At 39.0% G+C, this 21,800-nt stretch overlaps 2 protein-coding genes across 2 annotated transcripts; both read left to right on the top strand.

Annotated features, from left to right (window-relative positions):
• The first annotated feature begins 5,137 nt into the window (after window positions 1-5,137).
• Window positions 5,138-16,068, top strand: otub1b (OTU deubiquitinase, ubiquitin aldehyde binding 1b). The gene is made up of 7 exons (XM_072458893.1): window positions 5,138-5,236; window positions 10,592-10,653; window positions 12,149-12,244; window positions 12,345-12,463; window positions 12,544-12,628; window positions 14,010-14,204; window positions 15,530-16,068. Exons 1-7 carry the CDS (start codon window positions 5,194-5,196, stop codon window positions 15,725-15,727), a joined length of 798 nt encoding a protein of 265 aa, XP_072314994.1. The 5' UTR covers window positions 5,138-5,193; the 3' UTR covers window positions 15,728-16,068.
• Window positions 16,069-17,340: 1,272 nt separating this feature from the next.
• Window positions 17,341-19,931, top strand: cskmt (citrate synthase lysine methyltransferase). The gene is made up of 2 exons (XM_072458894.1): window positions 17,341-17,510; window positions 19,237-19,931. The coding sequence occupies exons 1-2, from the start codon at window positions 17,435-17,437 to the stop codon at window positions 19,911-19,913; spliced, it is 753 nt and encodes a 250-aa protein (XP_072314995.1). The 5' UTR covers window positions 17,341-17,434; the 3' UTR covers window positions 19,914-19,931.
• The last annotated feature ends 1,869 nt before the right edge of the window (window positions 19,932-21,800 follow it).

Raw genomic sequence — 21,800 nt, 5'->3', positions numbered from 1 at the left:
AAAAACAGACATTTCCTGATAAAACTTGTAATAATTGAGGGGCTGAAAATAAAGAATAACTTACTGTGTCGAATCATAATACAAACACAAGCATAACAAGTTATGAATGATCTGAGACGGTCAAATTGTGTTATATAAATGATTAAAGTTTGAATAGATAGATAGGACGAAAAGTAATTTAACTTCTACTTCCTTCTACAGTTGACACATTTTCTTCCTCCTGATCGTTAAACCACAATCATGTCAAGTCATGACTGTTCTGAAACTGTAATGTTTAACTTAAGGCAAGGCAAGTTTATTTGTAGAGCACATTTCAAACACAAGGCAATTCAAAGTGCTTCACACAACAGGAAGAAATTGCAGAAATCACCAAACAGTTTAAGACATAAAAGAGAAGAGTGCAAAGAAAATCATTTCAGTCATATGCGCAGCTAAACAAAACTGTTTTTAGCTTAGATTTGAACATTGTCAGAGTTGAACCTGTCTCACATCTTCAGGACTGTTCCAGATTTTAGCTGCATAAAACTGAAACTCAGATTCCCCATGTTTAGTCCTGACTCTGGCAACAGCAGGAGGCCGGTCCATGTTTAGTCCTGACTCTGGCACCAGCAGGAGGCCGGTCCATGTTTAGTCCTGACTCTGGCACCAGCAGGAGGCCGGTCCATGTTTAGTCCTGACTCTGGCACCAGCAGGAGGCTGGTCCATGTTTAGTCCTGACTCTGGCACCAGCAGGAGGCTGGTCCATGTTTAGTCCTGACTCTGGGCACCAGCAGGAGGCCGGTCCATGTTTAGTCCTGACTCTGGCACCAGCAGGAGGCTGGTCCCTGAGGTCCTCAGAGTCTGAGCTGGTTCATATGGCACTAACATGTCTGAGATGTACTTTGGTGCTAGGCCATGGAGAGACTTGTACACAATGTGGCAGTGCAGAGACCTGAGAACAGGACTAATGTGATGGTACTTCCTGGTTCTAGTCAGGACCCGAGCAGCAGCGTTCTGGATGTACTGCAGCTGTTTTACAGCTCGTTTGGAGAGACCAGTGAGCAGGCCGTTACAGTAGTCTAATCTACTGGAGACAAACGCATGGATAAGTCTCTCCAAATCTAGTTTAGACACTATATTTTTGATTTTGGCAATATTTTTTAGATGGTATTAAGCTGCTGATATTATTGATTTGATGTGGCTGTTAAAGTTCAAGTCTGAGTCCATTATTACCCCCAGATTTCTAACTTGATTTGTTGGTTTTAGAGCGAGGCTCTGGAGGTGACCGCTAACACTTTCTCTTTGTTTCTTTGGCCAAAAACGATGATTTTAGTCTTGTCTGAGTTCAGCTGGAGAAAGTTGTTTTGCATCCACACACTGATCTGTTGGATGCAGTGACAGAGTGAATCTACTGGTCCATATTCACCTGCCGACAGTGAAACATAGATCTGACTCGTCTGCATCACTGTGATAGGACACATTTTCGCTGCGTATCAGCTGACAAAACGGCAGCATGAAGAGGTTGAACAGAAGGGGTCCCAGGATTGACCCTTGGGGCACTCCACAGGTCAGGGGCATGTGGTCTGAGACACTGAGTACTTCCTGTCTTCCAGATTGGACCATAACCAGTTTAGGGCAGTGCCAGTGATGCCCACCCAGTCCTCTAGTCTCGCTAAGAAGATCCCATGATCGACAGTGTCGAAAGCAGCACTCAGATCTAACAGAATTAAGACTGAGGCTTTGCCCGTGTCAGTGTTCAGGCGGATGTCATTTGTCACCATGACAAGAGCAGTCTCAGTGCTGTGATGAGGTCTAAAACCTGACTGAAAAACATCAAATGAGATGTTTATTTAAGAGGAAATCTGTGACTGTTATAAACAACCTTTTCAAGGACTTTGCCCTTGTGGCAGTATGGCCTGCGGGCAGACCATGCCACTTCCTATTGGCTAATCATTAGGGCCGTTGGCCAATAAAACGTTGTTCAGTTTTGTCATTCATCCTCTGACCTACGCACTTCCTGGGTCTGGGTGTTGCTCCACCTACCTCCGCTCTCCAGTGCCGTAGCCTGTCACCTGGCGCCGCTTTGTTAACGCTCCGATATGATCTCTGCTGACTCGGGATTGTTGTGGTCTCGCTGTCATAGCCCCACAACGCGTGGTCCCGGGCAGCTAACGTGATGTAACCAAAACTCTCTGGAGCGGCGGTGTGCGCTGGAGCCGTTGCCTTGCCCTGCCCTCTGTTGATATGGACGTCTGTGCCCTGTGTTGTCCAGGTCCACTGGACTCTTAAAAGACTATACATCAACGCATAAAGAACTGTGATACGAACTGTGATTACCTCTACTTGAGTTGTTACCTAAGCCTGTGGTGTTAAAGTATTTATTAAATTAATAGCCTGTTAAATAAATTACATGTCATGAAACTGGAATCTGCCTCTGTATAATCAAGAACGAATCTGTGTGTCCTTTTAGTTAGTTTTCCAGGTGTAAGCCCGGTGGCGTTGTTGGTTTTATTTTCTTTATTTGAATTTAATGTAAATTAGTTTAAAACATTTATAGCACCACCTGAATGTCACACCCTCAAAATGGCAGATCAGAGATGGGCCGGTAGTTACTCAGTACTGCGGCTATCAAAACTGCTTTTCTTTAGAAGAGGCTTTATGACCGCAGTTTTCAAAGACATTGGGAATGTTCCAGATTGAAGCGACATGTTAACTATGTGAGTGAGTGGTGCTAATAAACTGTTTAGCACAGACTTTAGAAATCTGGTGGGTAACACATCAAAGCAGCATGTAGCTGAACTCAGACTGGTGATGATCTCCTGGACATTATCTTATTACTTAAGTGACCAATGAAACTGTGTTGACAACATGAAATTTAATAATTAATGAAAAGTACAAGGCATTATATAAAACTATTGCGGCCTCAGATAATGTCAGAATTGCCTAATAAATCCCCTCAAATGGAAGAATAAGACACCATGAACTACTGAAAGACATTTTAGGCTTTATATTTGTGTTGTGATACATATTTTAGACGTGAAACAAGCTAAATGACTAATCGCAATGAATCAATTATTAACAATTATCTAGTTTGGTACTGGATTTTTGTGCCAAAACTTATTAATAAATATTAAGCATGTAACAAATTTTCCACCTTCACTCCCTTTGCAGGCCGTTAACAAAATATATATGGAACAAAACGACCCTAGAGTCACACAAAGGTCAGTCATTCACTGTACATACACCAGTCGTGATTAAAAATGACTTAATAATAGAAGCTGTTCCTGAAAACTACAGAACTGACATTTAACTCTTGTCAGATTATTTTCATTTACATGTTTTTTTAAGTGGAAACATGACATTGTGCACCAGTATTTGATCAGCATATCTGATTGTGTCGTCCTAATTGAGAAATGTGTATTACTCCAGTGATGATACGGGTGGGCTTTAAGTTAGATCAGATTCATAGTTTTTTTAGTATGTTGTTTAATGATAGATGTGGATCCAACACCAACCGAAATACTTGCAGCTTTGAGGAATGGGTCAAGAGGACAAATTTCACTACAGGGACAGTAAAGTGAACCTCAACCTTAACCGAGGACAAATGCACGCCCGGCTTTTGAAAACATTCTAAATGACTTTGAGCGTTGTGTTTATCCAGCCTGTAAATGTGTGTGCTTGCTTTTCCTGGTGCGATAAGGGGTGTTAACATGACACATCTGAAGTGCAGAAGTGAGCCGAAAGTCTAAAGTGTGATACAGGGGTGGAATTGACTGCTTTACCCCAGAGCTTTTAGAACCAGAGCAAACAGCAGCTTCTTTTAGAGCTCTGCACATGTGCTCTGAGGACCACACAGCCTCAAACCCATGGATCTGAGCTCAAACCTCGCTGAATAAACCTGTGTGGGAATCATGATCAGATGTATGTCTGTTTTTCTCTCTCTGGTCCTGTTTAGTTCTTTATAAAAATGTAAAATACAAACATTTTCCCATTTCCTAATTCCTTTTTGGAAACTTGGGCAACTTTTCAGAGCTACAAGTAAAAATATTATGGCTGTTGTTCTATTTCCAAGTGTCAAAATTAAATGTGTTTAACCCCTTTTTCACTTTTTTCACTTTTGGTTAGCGGTAATATTTGGTTTAGTCTTTATTTGAAGGCGTGAACATAGCGTATATTATTCTGCGATTTACAAATAATTGATTTTAAGACATATTTACATGCCCGCCTTTTAAAAACATCCTACCAAATGACTTTGAGCACAAGTGTTTACCCACGCCACCTTTCTGTTCATTTATCTATGCCAGAGATTTATATTCCTCGACCATTTAGGTATTTTGTTGAAGCACTATTTTTTAACATACAAAGTAACATACAAACAACACTAACGGCTGTACATTCTGTCCCAATAATATAATAGATCCATGATTCTGTCAGTCAAACTCTGAAGCAGTAACTCACCTCTTCTGGTCATTCTCAACACCGCTCCTTTCTGGAATAATGTTGTCAGGTTAATTAAAAAATCTACCCACAACTTTACTTTTCGGTTTCAAGACATGCTCTTTGGTTTTTACAACAGTCTTAACAACCATTACATTATTAACCTGCTGATAATCCTGGAAACATTTCCTATTTATATATTCTTAAATAGGAAACCATTATTAATTTTCTAAAGGAAATCAACCTCTACCATCAAACCATTCAACTCTCCTCTCATTCTAAAACCATGAATGCCAAAGAACTCCTCGAAACCTCGTCTGTACAAAACTATGTATCCATACACTCTTTTATTTGTCAAATTTTCTTCACAAACTGCAACTTGACGGATGAAAAACTATGATAATTATTTACCATAGAGACTATCTCAACAAACATCAGAATTACAAAAAAAAGAGAACCAGTCATATAGGCTTTGGTCTCTATTAAGTCAATGCATTAGACTTGGTTTCATTCTGTGTTGATTCAGGTTTAGTCCTTAATTGTGGGATATTCCTGGTTCAGCCCGTTTTTAGAGACTGATGATAATAATAATAATAATAATAATAATAATAATAATAATAATAATAATAATAATAATAACAGTAATAACAGTAATAATAGTAATAATAATAAAATATACAAAAACACAGAACATAACTAGAAAATATAGTTGTACTTTGGACAGGAAGTATGTAACGTATGACGTGATGCTGGAGGAAACAGATCTGGCAAGCTAAGATGGCGGAGGAGCAGCAAGAATCATCACAGGGGGAGGTGGAAGGTGAGACAAACCGTTCCTGCAGATTTTACTCATCATTTTATGCTATTTTCCCCTTGCATTTGTTGCCCTTGTGTTTCAGAAATAACCCAAATCCAGTTTTATAGCGTTTTAAGCCCTGACACGCACCGATTAGGCAGCTGCATTTTGGCTAGTGCTCGTTAGCAAACAGAGCTACACAAAGAAAACCCGTCAGTGAGGTTATTAAAAGGGAAAGAGCAGGTGACAGTCGTACGTTTTATTAGTTTACACGATGAGAAACGCATGTGCACGAATTTAAAAAGCGACACGGACAGATTAAATACATTAGAGATAGTTTCTATAAGGGAGATTTCCTTTGTTTTCATATTGGACGTGTTCGCAAAGTTTAGCTGATTGAGGTTAATTGAGTATATTTAGGCTCGTGACTTCATCTTATCATTGGTGGTTTTGCACAATAAACACCTTAAACAATTTTGTATTAAATATCAGAAATGCCTTTTTAGCTTTCCCAGTCTAGACATATGTTAGCAATCTCATTCGTTGGTTATGGAAAGCAAAGCAAAAGCATGTTGTTGTTTTTTGTAAATAATATGTGCACGTTTTTTTGTTTGTTTTTTATGTACTTGTAAATCATGTGAAAATAGCAACAACAACAAAAGTTTAATCTTTAGTATTGTGTCCGTTTGCTCGCTCAACACGAGATAATACGTGGAAACAACAGACATTATATTACGTTTAACCAACTTCATCCATGGATTTGTTTGGAGCTGTGTTCACGTGCACTTCAAAGTCAAATATATTTAAATTACATTCAAAATACAGAATGCAGTAATCAGAAGGACCATGATCATTCATGTCTTTGCTGTTTTATAAATATTAATACTCTCCAAAAATCTGAAATATGATTTCTCATAATGCATTTTCTTCCATACTGGGGACATAAGATGGAGAATGTTGCAATCTCTTAACTATATTTTCTGAATTTTATAGAAGGATTTGTTGATGTCTAGTCCTAAACTTGATATATTACAATTCTAACTCCCAAGAATGTGGAAAAATTGGATATATATACAAAAATATTTTAGTGCGATCTAGTGTATTCAAACAAGACGGGAGTGATCATTGTAGAAAAAGCTTCTGTTCTCATCCAAGAGTCATTCTTAATCTGTCATTCCCAATCTGTACTCGAATACTATTTTGTTATTATTCTTTGGCTCCAACTCATCAACAAAATCAATGACCAAGAACTTAAAACCTGGTTCTATCCATTCTTTTGAATTTCTTTGTCTCAAATATGTAAAATGTTTGGATGAAACACTTGTAATAATTTTCTTTTAGATTTATTTTTGTGAGTTCACTGATTCGTTTGCCGTCCGCACCAGTCATAAACGGGCCAATCACATGGCATTTAGGGAACCAATCACAGAGCAGCATTGTATTTTGTGCAAAAGTCAAAACGACTCGTACCAAAACAAACATGCAGTGTTCTCGCTGGGTTGAGGTTGAAGGATAAGATAAGATAAGATATTCCTTTATTGTCCCACATGGGGAAATTTCATTGGTGCAACGCAGGTAGATACAGAGGTAGATACAGAAGAACAGATCACTTATAGGAAGTCTGAAAAACACTTTCAGTAGAAGATCTCCTATAAATAAATAAAAACTCCCATAGACAAATACATAAATACCATTGCATGTGATCACGACAGTAATTGCACATGAATATGTGTCACGACGGCACATAGATTGCACATGAATTTCACAGTAATTGCACATGAATTGCACATGAATTCCAACAGCAATTGCACATATGACAGAATTGCACATCAGTATTAGGTTAGGTCAGTATTGCGAGTGTTCAGTACTAACAGTTTTTGTTATAAAGTCTGACAGCAGCAGGAAGGAAAGACCTACGGAACCTTTCCTTCACACATCGAAGGTGGATCAGTCTCTCACTGAAGCTGCTCTCCAGAGGGGACAGAGTGTCCTGCAGGGGGCGACACTCATGGTCCAGCATAGATGTGAATCTAGCCAGGACCCTCCTGTCCCCCACCTCCTGCACCGAGTCCAGAGCACAGCCCAGGACGGAGCTGGACTTCTTGATGACTCTGTCCAGCCTCTTCCTCTCCCTCTCTGTGATGCTGCTGCTCCAGCAGGCCACACCATACAGGAGGGCTGATGCCACCACAGAGTCGTAGAAGGTCTTCAGGAGTGGCCCTGTCACTCCAAAAGACCTGAGTCTCCTCAGGAGGTAGAGCCGACTCTGGCTCTTCCTGTACAGTGCGTCTGTGTTATGAGTCCAGTCCAGTTTGTGGTTCAGATGAACACCCAGGTACTTGTATGATTCCACTCTCTCAATGTCCCGTCCCTGGATGTTCACTGGTGAGGGGGCAGTGGGGTGGCGTCTGCGGAAATCCACCACCATCTCCTTGGTCTTCCCCGCGTTGATGAGGAGGTGGTTCCGCTGACACCAGTCCACAAAGTCCTGCGCCAGTCCTCTGTACTCCGCGTCATCGTCGTCCGTGATGAGTCCGATGATGGCAGAGTCGTCAGAGAACTTCTGCAGGACACAGCTGTCCGTGTCATGTCTGAAGTCTGCAGTGTAAAGGGTGAAGAGAAAGGGCGGACAGTGCCCTGGGGCGCCCCCACACTGCAGGTCCGAGTGTCAGACACACAGTTCCGGGCTCTCACAAACTGGGGTCGGTCTGTGAGGTAGTCCAGGATCCACTCTGCCAGGTCATACTCCACACCAGCCGTCTCCAGCTTGTCCCTCAGGAGCAGCGGCTGGATGGTGTTGAAGGCGCTGGAAAGATCGAAGAACCAGTTGCCGGTGGGACAAACGAGCGAGAAGTGCCTAAACAATTTTCGCTCTCGTGACCCGCCATTCTAAAACCCCTCAGCGAGAATACTGAACATCGTTAGGCAGATGCCCGAACTTCAGCCTATTTTGGGAGAAACTATTTTGGTTTTCAAAAACGTGCGTGAAAGAGGACTGTGCTTTTCTGAACTCTGGACTGGAACAAGTATTTTTTAACATCCCGGTGCTTTAGGTGGGCGCCTTCCCTGACTGAGTCATGTGAAGAACTCGATAGAGAGACACAGATCAAACGGGACCAAATTAACATTCATGCAAAAGTAGAAAAATGTCCAGCAAATGTAATGTCCCTGTTCACCAGCAGTGTTTCACCTTTAAAATGAGTTAATAATAATAAAGGCCTAAGTCGTAACACACAAGGTTCATAAACAGAGGACTGGCTATTTTTATATTAAGTGCTGCAAGTATTCATCTGGAACATTCCTGAAATATTTTGTTTTTTTATTCCCGTGTGGCCTACTTTCCTTTGACAAGCGTGATATTATGTTGTCTTGAATGACAACAACATGACCCATTTTATAGGGCACATGTTAACTGGCTCGGGCTGTCTGCACAATTGGGTCAGTTCAGTTGGGTTTGCTGCCAGCTTTCTCAAGCCTAAAAACCGAGCTGCACAATAAAACTGCAAACGGTTTGAGTTTGCAATATTGTCGGACATAATCAATATCGCAGCAACAAAAATCACATTTACACACAAATAACTTGACTTGATTTTGTCTGGATTTTGTCAATAAGCTTCTTTTTTTTTTTTTTTGTAAATTAAAGTATGCACATTTTAGTTTTAATATGATCGAGCTGTCGGCCTTAAGTTATTTGTTAATTAAGGAGAGGCACTACAACAACTCAACATGTTGGCCGTCATGTGGAACAACAAAAATGTCCAATCTGCTCCTAAAAATGTTTTTATCTGTTTCATCCATAGATTTCTCTAGGAAATTGTAAATTCAAAGGCAGGTTTCCTAAAAGCCTTTTTCTCCCACACTCTGCACTTACAGTAGAACCTACACACACCAGACTTTACAGTCTTGGACTTTTGACAGATCATACAGAAAGATTTGTTGATCTAATTCTAAATCTGATTTTATTAAGTTAAAAGTCTAAACAATAAGGTGAAATTAGAATTTTTAGGCCAATTTTCAGTCTGATCTACCTTACTCAAAAGCTATAAAGATATCCAAAAACCCTTCTGTAATTATTTTGTAACTAATATCCCAACAAAATGAAAACATGATTTTGTCAATTTTTATGATTGTCTTACATGTACTTTATGTGAGTACTACACGAGAAGTTTCAAATTTATATATTTAAATGTAAGATTTTTTCATATTCACCTTTCACATTGCCATTTTATTAGCCGACTAATTATAATTTTATTCAGATGTTAAGCATTTTTATGTGACAAAAGCAGAAAGTTGAAAGCATGTAGTTAAATAGTTGAAGGTCTAGAAGGGAGTTTATTCTACCTTCCTACATATAAATAAATATACTGTTTCCCATTACTTTATTGTATTTTACATGAACATGAGTGCAGTTTGGGCTGGATGCATGGTCAGATCATGGAAACACTGAAAGATTTGGACAACATCTGTTAGTTTTGTGCCTTTGTCCCCTTAAAGTGGACTAAGACGTTCTTTAGTCGACTACAGCCTTACAATATAACTGAAATTATTGTGTAAAAGTCTATTAAAATATAGCAATAAAAGCAAAGTCCTCCTTCTGTCAGAAATGTACTGATTTTAAAATGATAAAGATTAAAAAAAGTTGTATTCGTTATTGATTTATTTAATTTCCAGTCTAAATTTAGCCTTGATTAAAGGACACACATTCTGCTACTTTTTTGACCTTTTAACCCTGTTCTAACATTGCTCCCACATCAAACACATACCTGGAGTTGCATGCACTAGTTGAGATGATGAATTCTGGTTCGAAAAGTCCCCTCCCCTCCGAGCGTCTAAAACACTCACACGTTCTGAATCTTCCTGATGTCTGATGTTTTCTCGATCCGTGATGCGACGCTGAGAATCTTCGGCACTGTTTTGAAGTCCATCAGACATTGCCGGACTCGTTCTGAGGCTTTCTGCTGTCAAATCACGATCAGAACAACTGTAGCTACATCAGTTAGTCGGAAGAGAACCAGGATTCTTTTCTCTCCCAATACGTAATTCCCTCTGCTGCCAGTAGATGGAACTCTTTTTGTTTTTTAATTAATCTTCTTTTTTTTTTTTTTACCATTTTAAGGTACTCAAAAGCATGTTTAACGGCCCTAACAATACAAATAATACATAGTTGTTGTCCTTTAAATCTTGTTTAGGCTGTATTTTGTTTTAGTTTAACGATTTAAATGAAATGACGGTGTGAAGAAATGTATTAAAACATCGCAAACATTTCTGATACAGTGCTGCCCAACTACGATCTAATACCACTATGTTTTTCTTAACCGACGTTCTTTTCGACTGTTACTGAAAATGAAACGTGTGTTTGTTTCTTGTGTCTTGCAGGAGGAGTCAACTGCCTCGCGTACGACGAAGCCATAATCGCTCAACAAGACAGAATTCAGCAGGAAGTAAGTCGGCCGCCCACACGTCTAAAGAACTCACATTGGACCAGAACATTCATGAGTGAGAACTGTCCGCCACAGCAGGACCAACTGGTTGTCAGGGCAAGTTATTATGCGATTTAGTTCCAAATCAAGTGTGCAGGAAAGACTTTGCACGTTCTGTCTGTACAACCGAACTGCTACTGTGCTTTCACGAGACCAAGGTACTATTCAAGTCAGTCACAAAGTTCTAGAAGCTCGTTAATTAGGGCTGCAACGAACCATTATCCTAGTGTTTTGAGGCTTTTTAGGCATTTTTTAACCAAATGTGGTGACGGAATGAATAAATTGTGTCATTGATTATACGTCATAACTAGTTTATTCTTATTTTTGACATTGACATTTCAACTACGCCTCAGTCTTTGTTGTGAAAAGGTTTGGATGGGAAGATTTTATCAATCTCTAATGGCACGGATAATTCCTCTTTTCCTTTATCGATTTGTTAATGATTCTCTTCCTTAACAATTATCGATTCTTATACAACATATAAATTAAAGTGTGTGTTACGGATCTAGTTTTAGCCTAATGTCTTTTTTAGAGCTGGGTTGAAATAATCGATTTTCCGATTTTTAATCGCATATTAATGAGCGATTATCGATTCGTACGTCCAAAGGTCGATTTTTTTTTTTTTTTTTTTTTTTTTTTTTTTTTAATTAAAATAATTTTCTACATTTCCCTCAGTGAACTTCAATCTACCTTCAAGAAAGATAATTCAGGACTCCTGGATTATCTTTCTTGAAGGTAGATTGACCCTTAACCTTTTCATCAGTCTTCCATCAGTAACTACCAATACTTGTAAGATTTGCTGTTTAATATTGATATAATACTAGTTTTAATATGTTGCTTCTCTACACAGTCATGAAGTGAAGGAAACGGTTCAAATACATTTTACATATTTAATAACATTAACCCCCGAATCGAAATCGGATCGAAATCGGAGCGAATCGGATGGGATCTGAGAAATCGGAAAAAAAACGATTTTGAAACGTAAAAATTTGAATCGAATCGATTCTTGAAATTTGAATCGAAACCCAGCTCTAGTCTTTTTAGTACATTGTGACAGAAGTATTGGCTACATTAACACTAAAAGTACAACGTAAAGCATTTTAATTGAGGCGAAACAGAATTTAAAGCTCAATTTCAGAGAGTCAGGTCTAAATACACTCTGTTACCAGATAAACCCCATTTATTGTGTTTTTAAATTGGCTCGAGGTGGAGACGTTTTTGGAATCTTTCAGGTGACAGTTTATGTAACATGTGGTTTATTACTTAAACCAATAATTCAAATGGATAAGACAATACATGTAAGTTGAGTTAAGGACGTTTCCTGACGCATAAGAATGAATTCACCCTTGAGGCTTTAAACAGAACCGTCACAAACATTACTAATAAAATCTGTTGAGATGAGAAAAAACAAATGGCAAGGATTCTGATTTAATTCCAATGTTGTGGTGTTTTCCAGATAGCCAACAGTAACCCTTTAGTGTCGGGTCGGCAGGAGCTGTCGGTGCTGCTGAGGGAATACTCTGAGGACAAGGTTTATCAGCTCAAGATCCAGGTCTGCAGCCGCTCAAAAGTATTGTTCACATTGTGCCCCTGAATCCTTCTGACGGTCACTCATCCCTCTGCCCGCGCGCTCTCTCTCTCTCTCTCTGCAGGACCTCTACAAAAACTACGTGCACATCCGTAAAACGCGGCCGGACGGGAACTGCTTCTACAGAGCATTCGGGTTCGCACACCTCGAGTCGCTGCTGGAGGACAGTAAAGAGCTACAGAAGTGAGCGCTCGTTAAAAAAAAACACTCTTAAAAACACTGTTCTCACGCCCTCTCATCCGTTTGTCCTGTTACTCTTTCAGATTTAAAGCAGTCGCAGCTAAAAGTAAACAGGACCTGGTAGACGGGGGCTTCACAGAATTCACTATTGAAGACTTCCACAACACAGTGAGTTGAACCGTGTGACTATGTAAAGGTGTTTCAGGACTAATTCACATGTGTAAGTGCCAGGCATTACTTTTAGGCGCGTACAGTTCATTTCTTCATAGTTTTGTGTGGATCACGGTCCAGCAGCAGCGCATTGGACGGATCCATCTGTGTCAGGTGTTCTGTGGTGCTTTAGAGCCCATTTGAAACCCTTTTTATTTCTTTAGAATTGACTTCACACTTAAGGTTTGACCGTAGATCAAAATCTGGTTTGGAAAAAATTTACTTACTTTACCAAATCCAACCATCAATGATGCCAAACATAAAAAATGTGTCTTGATGAATAATCTAAATCGGGGTGGGCAATTATTTTCCTCCGAGGGCCATATTCGCCTCCAGGCAAGAAGCGAAGGGCCGGTCCGCGATCATTGGTGTGATTTTTTTTTTTTTTTTTTTTTTTAATTTTTTTAATTTTTTTTCTTATATCAAACAAAATATAACTTTTCTGTTAAATATAGGCTATTTAATCTATTATTTAATTCATTTCATGTCATCTTTATTAAGGATACAAGTGCAGACAGATGCCTGAGGGCAAAAAAATATATATATATATATATATTGCTTGGCATGTTTGGCGGGCTGGATTTTAAAGACAAACGGCCGTATGTGGCCCGCAGGCCGCAGTTTGCCCACCCCTGATCTAAATTGTACCTGATTTATACTTGGTACTGATACTCCAGAGAATTACAAAAAGTCACTGTGAGACATGGTTAAACGACAAACTACTTCCGGTTTATCGTCACCTTTTTCCGCATTTATTTTACTTCCCCGCGTTTGAACGTCTCTTTATGTACTGCATTGGGCTTGGAGAATGGATTTTGGATAGGTTTGGACAATGTTTGATAAACAGGAAACAGCTGAAGCTAACACGATATGTTAGCTTAGTTTTGCAGAGTCTGTTATCTCAACAAATCAAGTGTCTGTCACTAGAAATACAGGCATTTCCCCCCAGATCAAGTCGGTGTTTGGTGAGAAATGATTATCCTCTCTTTCAATTTGCTTTTTGCCGTCTTGTTTTCACCTGCGTCTTGAGTCTTTCTCTCCTGTCCAATCCTCTTGTTCAAAAGCGTTCTGGGAACTAGACTTCTCACTTCCGATTGCTTAAATATAACGGTTCACTTAACACGGTGCGGACACCAATCTGCTCCAAAGATCTAACCTGTAACTTGGCATCTGCTCGTCTCCATGGGTTTAGATCATTTAATGGAATACTCTGAAACCGTCTAATCTAAGCAAATCTGCCGTGCCAGAGAGGAGCGGGTGGCAGACTTTGAATTTGCAGCTAAAATAAAACCTTGGCCATAAAACGGTGGTTGAGTCTCCTTCCCGTGCGTCCCAACAGTTCATGGACCTCATCGACGTTTGTGAGAAGCAGCAGACCCTACAGGAACTGTCCAACTCCTTCAACGACCAGAACGTGTCGGACTACGTGGTGGTTTACCTGCGGCTGCTCACCTCCGGGTACCTCCAGAGGAAACATGGCTTCTTCCAGCATTTCATCGAAGGAGGCCGCTCCGTCAAAGAGTTCTGTCAGCAGGTGGGTTTGTCCAGCTTTTGACGGCTTTTTTAGGCAGAACTAAAGGTGGGAGATGTGCAAAATAAGAATATCAAGTGTACTGTCTAAAACTATTCAAATTGACCTCAAGTATACATCTCTGAAACGAGGGTAAAGTGACACTCATGTTTTGTGGTTAATTGGTTTTTAATTCATTCCATTCATGTTTTGTGCCACACGTGAACCACAACCAGGACATTTACTGTCACATTTCAGCACATTCCTGATGTTTTGTGAAGATATTGTCTGAATATTGTTACAAGATATTGGAAAACGATATCGTAACATACATTTTTGTCATAGAAATGGTGATTTGTTTTTTCTCAGTGTGACAGCACATGCAAACCTGTCATCGAAATGTTGTCCAAAACATTTAGATATCTTTAAACCAAACATTACTGTCACCACACTTTTGCACATATTGCAGCTATGTATGTTTAGGTTAATCGATAATTCCAATTTGAATTGTTGGTAACATACTACAGGAATGATGGATCTGTTAGATAATGTGAATGAAAGAGAATTAAAGATTTTTCAGGACACATATTATGCAAAATTGTTTTTCTTGAGCATTTAACCAGGTTCCCTTATCTAAAACATACCTGGAGTTGTATTTGGCTTGTACTTGTACTTGTTTGATGAATGCTGGAGGTGCTGCAGTTTGTGTACAGGGAGAAGAGCAGAGGAGAAAGTACACAGCCCTGTGGAGAGCCAGTGAGTGTCTGAGACATTCTTCCCATATGATAAATCCCCAAAAATAAATGGGTAAAATAAGGTTAATTGTGTTATAACTGATGAACAATGGAAATATTTTGTTTACACATCAAAGGAGGAGCACAAGTGTCATGTTTGGAGGGAACTCTGTCAGGAAAACGTTTTACGGCACTTTATTACACCTCGCCAAAGTGCAGATCATTCACGGGGAAGTGCTGGTTGAAACGGTAGTTGTCAAGTGGCTCATCACTATCATGCGTTTTGGGACCGCCCTGTTGTTCAAAAATACTGGACTGAGATCGATATGACAGCGTATGGATGTAGGACACCAGCAACGGAGACGATCGATGGATACCTGTGGAGTGTACTTTTGGCTCCAGCAAAAAGGCAATAATAAAAAATGCACGACGGGGATAGAACCAAGTGTCAAAGACTGGACAGACGGAACAGGGAAGGGACATATTCTGGACAGATGTCTCTTTTTTTTTGCCTTTCACTTTCCGGTTTTGTTACATTTGTTTGCGTTCTACCAAAAAAAAAAAAAATGTAACAAACGTAATAATCGTTGTGTTTAATTTATGTTTCTCCTGCAGGAGGTGGAGCCCATGTCCAGAGAGAGCGACCACATTCACATCATCGCCTTAGCCGAGGCCCTGGACGTGGCCATCCTGGTGGAGTACATGGACAGAGGCGAGGGAGGAACCGTCAATCACCACGTGTTCCCTGAAGGAGGCGACCCGCGCATCTTCCTCCTCTATCGACCCGGCCACTACGACATCCTCTACAAATAACACACGACCGACCCACTGACCGACGCTCCTAAAGGACTCAACCTGATCAGCCACGATTGGAAAAAAGAAGCATATGTGAATTTAGTTACACTTACCTCCAATAAAACAAGTGAAATCGATTTAAAAAAAAAAAAAAAACAGATTACGTTTCATGGCTTCTCTACACCTCCCGCCCCTCACATCAAAAATCTTACAAAATAGTGACTTTGAGCAGTTCAAGTTGTACAGTTTATTTTTTCTTTTCTTTTGTGGTTGTAAATGTATCTACTTGCTTATGTTGGATTCTATTCCTTTGTTACATTGCGATTCATTGAGTTTTATTAAAGGGATTTACATCTTAATGCTCTTGTGTATTGTTCACACAGGAAATGCGTCAGACGTGGAACTCGTGACCGACTAAATGTACTTTACTTTTACTTAGAAATATTATATGATGGCAAAGCTTTGAGAATGTGAAGCTGAGGTATAAAGTACTTGCCAAATACTCTGCACTACGATTAACAGATGCTAGAGTTCTATAATTGCTGCTTTGACCACTCATTTGTCTCGGGTCATATTTTGCTTTTTTTTAATATAGTATTGCTACAAAATGTGTTGGTTGAGAGAGAATGTAGTGGAAGGAGTACTTCAAGTTGGTACTCAAGTAAAAGTACAGGTACATGGCTAAAAAATGCTCAATTACTGCTGCCAAAACTGCTTAAGTAAAATTCAAAAATGGATGTGAAAAATACTACTAGTTACTTTTGATGCAATTTGAAAGGTGTTTTGGATCAATATTGTGTACAAATTTTGTTTTTAATGAAATGGTTTGAACTGAATTAAGTTGTTTTAAACCACAATTTGTATATTTGTTTTGAGTGTTTGTAGAATCAGATACAGGAGTTAGGCACATGAATTGATCCGTACTCTAAACTTGCATGATTTTAAATGTAACTAATTACAATTACATGCAAAATAAAGTTTAAAAATCTGCTCAAAAATGTAACTGTTAATTACAGTAACATTAATTTGTAATTGGTGACTTTCCTTTACGTTCCACTGGGCAGACTGATGTAAAGGGGGAAGTAAACCACCCACAACATTTTCAAAGTAACATAATTTTATTATAATGTCACATTAATTCATAGAACATATATGAATCATGCTCACAACGTTTGGATGAACTGGTAAAAAGAATAATGATATGGTGTAGTCACGAGTAAAGTTTGTTTACATTTATACATTACAATCAATATGTATTTCTTCTATATATAATGTTTTGGGTGTCTGAAGTTCCAAGAAACAAGTGATTTGAAAATATATATTTATTAGATGCTTTATATGTGTGATTTAGGGAGGGGGGATATTATTTGCTTACAAAATCTCTCACAGCACTTGTTAAAATACAGGTTTTAATAATTTATGCCAGAACTAGGTCTAAATTGGCTTTAATCTGGTGATTCAATTTACAAAACTATGTGTCACAAACAGGTTGGAAACATCCTTACATAATGGAGTATACATTTGATTTTTTTCAGATTTTACGTTGTATGGCAAAAGAAAAGAACATTTAAAAAACCCTGTACTTTACTGATATTTCTGAGTGCAGTACTAGGAGTATGTCAGCAGGTGGCGGTAGTACAGTGAGTGGAGATGGTAAACAGAAGCAGATGAAAGTAGAACGTTAGCGTCAAACATCGATCGTAGCACTAAACAACTGACCTCAAGATGATTTCAATTCTAAAAGCTTTGTCTGTAAGAAGAATAAGTGTATTTTGTGCTCGGAAACACTCGTCCCTAACAAGTACGTACAAATGACTAAACTACTCTTGAGGTCACAGAGAAGCTAATGCTAAGCTAGTGCACGTCAAGTCCCTGAGCAGTAAAAAATACTTATGTTTGTTATCATGGCAGGGAATTGCATTTGTGCATTTATTTTATTAATAACACGGTACAATTAAAACCTAATACAAATCTACCTTTTATTCTGTAAAGGACACATGAGATACAAAGATCTTCTGTAATTATACTTCTAACAGAGATGCTTATGACAGGTTCTGATGTTTTGTTTTTATAATTATTGCATACTTTGATAGGATAAAAGTAGAACCTGTGGTAAATACTCGATGTATCGTCTTACACTAGTCAGTGTTGCAGTTTGTGAAGAAAAGAAAGTTGAAAGTTACAGGAAGTAGAGCCGAGTTCTAAAACAATCCCTCTGATGTCATCAATAAGCGACATCCCATAAAAAATGCAGGAACAATATACGGACATGTTTTTTTTCTGACAGTTTGAACTATCATCTAACAAAAAAAAGTGTGATCAGGTGTTATTATTTGTCGAATCATAACTAATCTAGCTGTTATTTACACGGATTTTGGCTCTTGTTTTCAGGATGGTTGCTAGGTAACAGTTGTGGAATCGTGTTTGCTGCTCTTGTCTAAACAGGAAGTACAATTATAAAGTGGTAGAAAAATATAAAAGCATTATAAAACTTTTTTTTCTTTGTAAAATCTTAAATATAATCACTTTATTTTAGTGAAATGTGTAGTCCAACCTGTTAAATGCACTTTAATCAATAACATTTATTTAGACTGGCAAATTAACAGGCTATATCTAACGATGATTGTGTTTTTAGTTAATCGAGTACTGGTTTGATAGTGAAAAACCTGTGATTGTGAGGTTTTTACTAAAGTTGACAGATGAACTTACAGAGAACATCTTCATAGACTTTATTCACATCAAACTAGTTTTAATTTGTATTAAAGAAGACTAAATGTACATGTTTCTTGTGTAATTTTGGGTTAATTGCTGCTCTGTCTCAGTCATGAAATCCACAGCATGTTCTGGAGTCTGTGTATAGTCCAGAAAACTATTATTTGATTAGTAAATTAGTTTTCAGCATGTGGTAGCCCTAAATTGAACTTTATTTTACTTGAAACAACATTGGAAGTTGAAAATATAATGAATAAATACACTTCAATGTTTAATTTAATTTTAATTTGCAGTTTAATCCACTGATTTTTCTGCACTTCTTATTTTTAATATTAATAATGCACTGTATTTTTGACTCTCAAAGAATCATAACACATTTTGAAGTGATGAAAAAAACAAACATGATAAACAACAATAGTGAAACTAATTTATGCCAATGACATTATAGATCTACAATATTGTAAAAAACAACAAAAACTGCAATAAACATTTGTTTTTATTTCATTAATTCAAGATTAATATAAAATGATTATGTTTACATTACATTTGTGAGAATGAAAAGGAGCAGAAAGAAGTTTAAAACTCAAATAGCTAGTTCAATATTTGCATTAACAACAAAACTTTATTAGCTGTCTACAAATCAAATCTTATTGTAGTACAGGAAAAAAAACAGGTGATGGAAAGCTACTTCTGTAGAACTAGAGTATTATTATGAGTATTATTATTTTTAACTCGCACAAAGCACAGGAAGCTTCTGCGCATCCGTAATTGTATTTATCTAAAAAAAAACTGCAATTCTTCATTTCTGTCCACAGCCGAACTTCTGGAAAACATGGACAAGAAATCCACCTGGGACCGCTTCTACACCGAGAACAGCAGCCGCGCTCCGTCTTTCAAGAACTTCGAGTGGTTCTTCGGCTTCGACTCCGTTCGCCACATCATCCTACCTTTGTTACGCGCGCACAAACCCGACCTTGATCCCGCTTTCCAAATACTGGACATCGGCTGCGGCACGTCTGCGCTTGGCCCCTGCATTTACAAACACTCGCCCGCCGCCGTCCACGTCACGTGCGCCGACATCTCGCCCATCGCGGTCGAATTAATGCAAGAAAGCGTCGGGAGTAAAGCGGTTCAGGCCAACAACGCGTCTTCTCGGCTCAGGTTTGTGGAAATGGACTGCACTCAATTACTCGCTCACTATAATCCCGAAAGTGTGGATTTGATCCTGGACAAAGGAACTACGGATGCGTTGTTGAGGTCTAAACAGGGCAAAGGTAAGGCTACGCTAATGCTAAGTCAGTGCTTGAAGGTTTTAAGAAGCTCCGGGGCGCTTTTGCAGTTTTCCGACGAAGACCCCGATGCCAGACTGCTGTGGTTGGAGACGGAAATGCAGAAACAAGGGCTGATGGGTAATGTGCTCATGCAAGAGGTCGGGGAGTTAAGGGGAGTTGTGTACTTTTGTTATCAAGTGTCGCCAACTGTACCTTCGTGATAAAGAAATAAATGATGGTGGGTAACTTGTGAGTTTTGTGTATGTTTTTGTTGGGTGGGGTTGTGAGGGTGTGGTTGTTTTGTGTATGTTTTTGTTGGGTGGGGTTGTGAGGGTGTGGTTGTTTTGTGTATGTTTTTGTTGGGTGGGGTTGTGAGGGTGTGGTTGTTTTGTGTATGTTTTTGTTGGGTGGGGTTGTGAGGGTGTGGTTGTTTTGTGTATGTTTTTGTTGGGTGGGGTTGTGAGGATGTGGTTGTTTTGTGTATGTTTTTGTTGGGTGTGGTTGTTTTGTGTATGTTTTTGTTGGGTGGGGTTGTGAGGATGTGGTTGTTTTGTGTATGTTTTTGTTGGGTGGGGTTGTGAGGGTGTGGTTGTTTTGTGTATGTTTTTGTTGGGTGGGGTTGTGAGGGTGTGGTTGTTTTGTGTATGTTTTTGTTGGGTGTGGTTGTTTTGTGTATGTTTTTGTTGGGTGGGGTTGTGAGGGTGTGGATGTTTTGTGTATGTTTTTGTTGGGTGGGGTTGTGAGGATGTGGTTGTTTTGTGTATGTTTTTGTTGGGTGGGGTTGTGAGGGTGTGGATGTTTTGTGTATGTTTTTGTTGGGTGGGGTTGTGAGGGTGTGGATGTTTTGTGTATGTTTTTGTTGGGTGTGGTTGTTTTGTGTATGTTTTTGTTGGGTGGGGTTGTGAGGGTGTGGTTGTTTTGTGTATGTTTTTGTTGGGTGGGGTTGTGAGGGTGTGGATGTTTTGTGTATGTTTTTGTTGGGTGGGGTTGTGAGGATGTGGTTGTTTTGTGTATGTTTTTGTTGGGTGGGGTTGTGAGGGTGTGGATGTTTTGTGTATGTTTTTGTTGGGTGGGGTTGTGAGGGTGTGGATGTTTTGTGTATGTTTTTGTTGGGTGGGGTTGTGAGGGTGTGGTTGTTTTGTGTATGTTTTGTTGGGTGGGGTTGTGAGGGTGTGGTTGTTTTGTGTATGTTTTTGTTGGGTGTGGTTGTTTTGTGTATGTTTTTGTTGGGTGGGGTTGTGAGGGTGTGGTTGTTTTGTGTATGTTTTTGTTGGGTGGGGTTGTGAGGGTGTGGATGTTTTGTGTATGTTTTTGTTGGGTGGGGTTGTGAGGGTGTGGATGTTTTGTGTATGTTTTTGTTGGGTGGGGTTGTGAGGGTGTGGTTGTTTTGTGTATGTTTTTGTTGGGTGGGGTTGTGAGGGTGTGGTTGTTTTGTGTATGTTTTTGTTGAGTGGGGTTGTGCGGGTGTGGTTGTTTTGTGTATGTTTTTGTTGGGTGGGGTTGTGAGGGTGTGGATGTTTTTATTGCGTGATGGAGTTTGGAAAAAATACGGTAGAATATTAGTTTTACACACTTTGAATCAGGAGTTTGCGATGGATGACAGGGCTAATAGTAGTAGTAGTAGTAGTAGTAGTAGTAGTAGTAGTAGTAGTAGTAGTAGTAGTAGTAGTAGTGGTACTACAGGTCTACCACTAGAGGGCACTATAAAGTCTTAACTTTTACTTCAACCACTTTTAATTCTCCCATAATTCTTAAAGTAAAATATATATCTAATAAATATTCTATACATTGTCTAATGGTGAGTACATCCATTATGCACTGAAAACATAACCTTTAACACACTAAAAAGTAACCTCTCAACTAACAAAAATGTAGCGAATAAAAAGTAATGAGGTACAGAAACCTAACATAGTAGTACTTTTACTTTGCGTTACTTTGCACCTCTTCTGTATAATACATGACACACAGTATTGTTTGCACTGCTCAGGGCTCCACCAGTCAGGAGGAAGAAAGTACACATGTATAACAGTATTTAAAAATATTATCCGATAAGTAAATTATTGAAATATTGGATAAAAAGATGAAGCACAGTCCAAAGCGAGAACACA

This window comes from Eucyclogobius newberryi, unplaced genomic scaffold, assembly GCF_026437365.1.
Source record: "Eucyclogobius newberryi isolate DKJ021-1_F unplaced genomic scaffold, fEucNew1.0.hap1 SCAF_22, whole genome shotgun sequence".
Lineage (NCBI taxonomy): Eukaryota > Metazoa > Chordata > Actinopteri > Gobiiformes > Gobiidae > Eucyclogobius > Eucyclogobius newberryi.
Note: the sequence above shows the minus strand (reverse complement) of the source record. Positions and strands in the feature narration are given on the sequence as shown.

Bases quoted from the DNA above. Each gene is read 5' to 3' on its own strand.
- otub1b (XM_072458893.1), top strand. From the start codon at position 5,194: ATGGCGGAGGAGCAGCAAGAATCATCACAGGGGGAGGTGGAAG. The intron at 12,245-12,344 runs GTCTGCAGCCGC...CTCTCTCTGCAG, and splicing joins TTTATCAGCTCAAGATCCAG to GACCTCTACAAAAACTACGT. The intron at 12,464-12,543 runs GTGAGCGCTCGT...TTACTCTTTCAG, and splicing joins GACAGTAAAGAGCTACAGAA to ATTTAAAGCAGTCGCAGCTA.
- cskmt (XM_072458894.1), top strand. From the start codon at position 17,435: ATGATTTCAATTCTAAAAGCTTTGTCTGTAAGAAGAATAAGTGTATTT. The intron at 17,511-19,236 runs GTACGTACAAAT...TTCTGTCCACAG, and splicing joins GAAACACTCGTCCCTAACAA to CCGAACTTCTGGAAAACATG.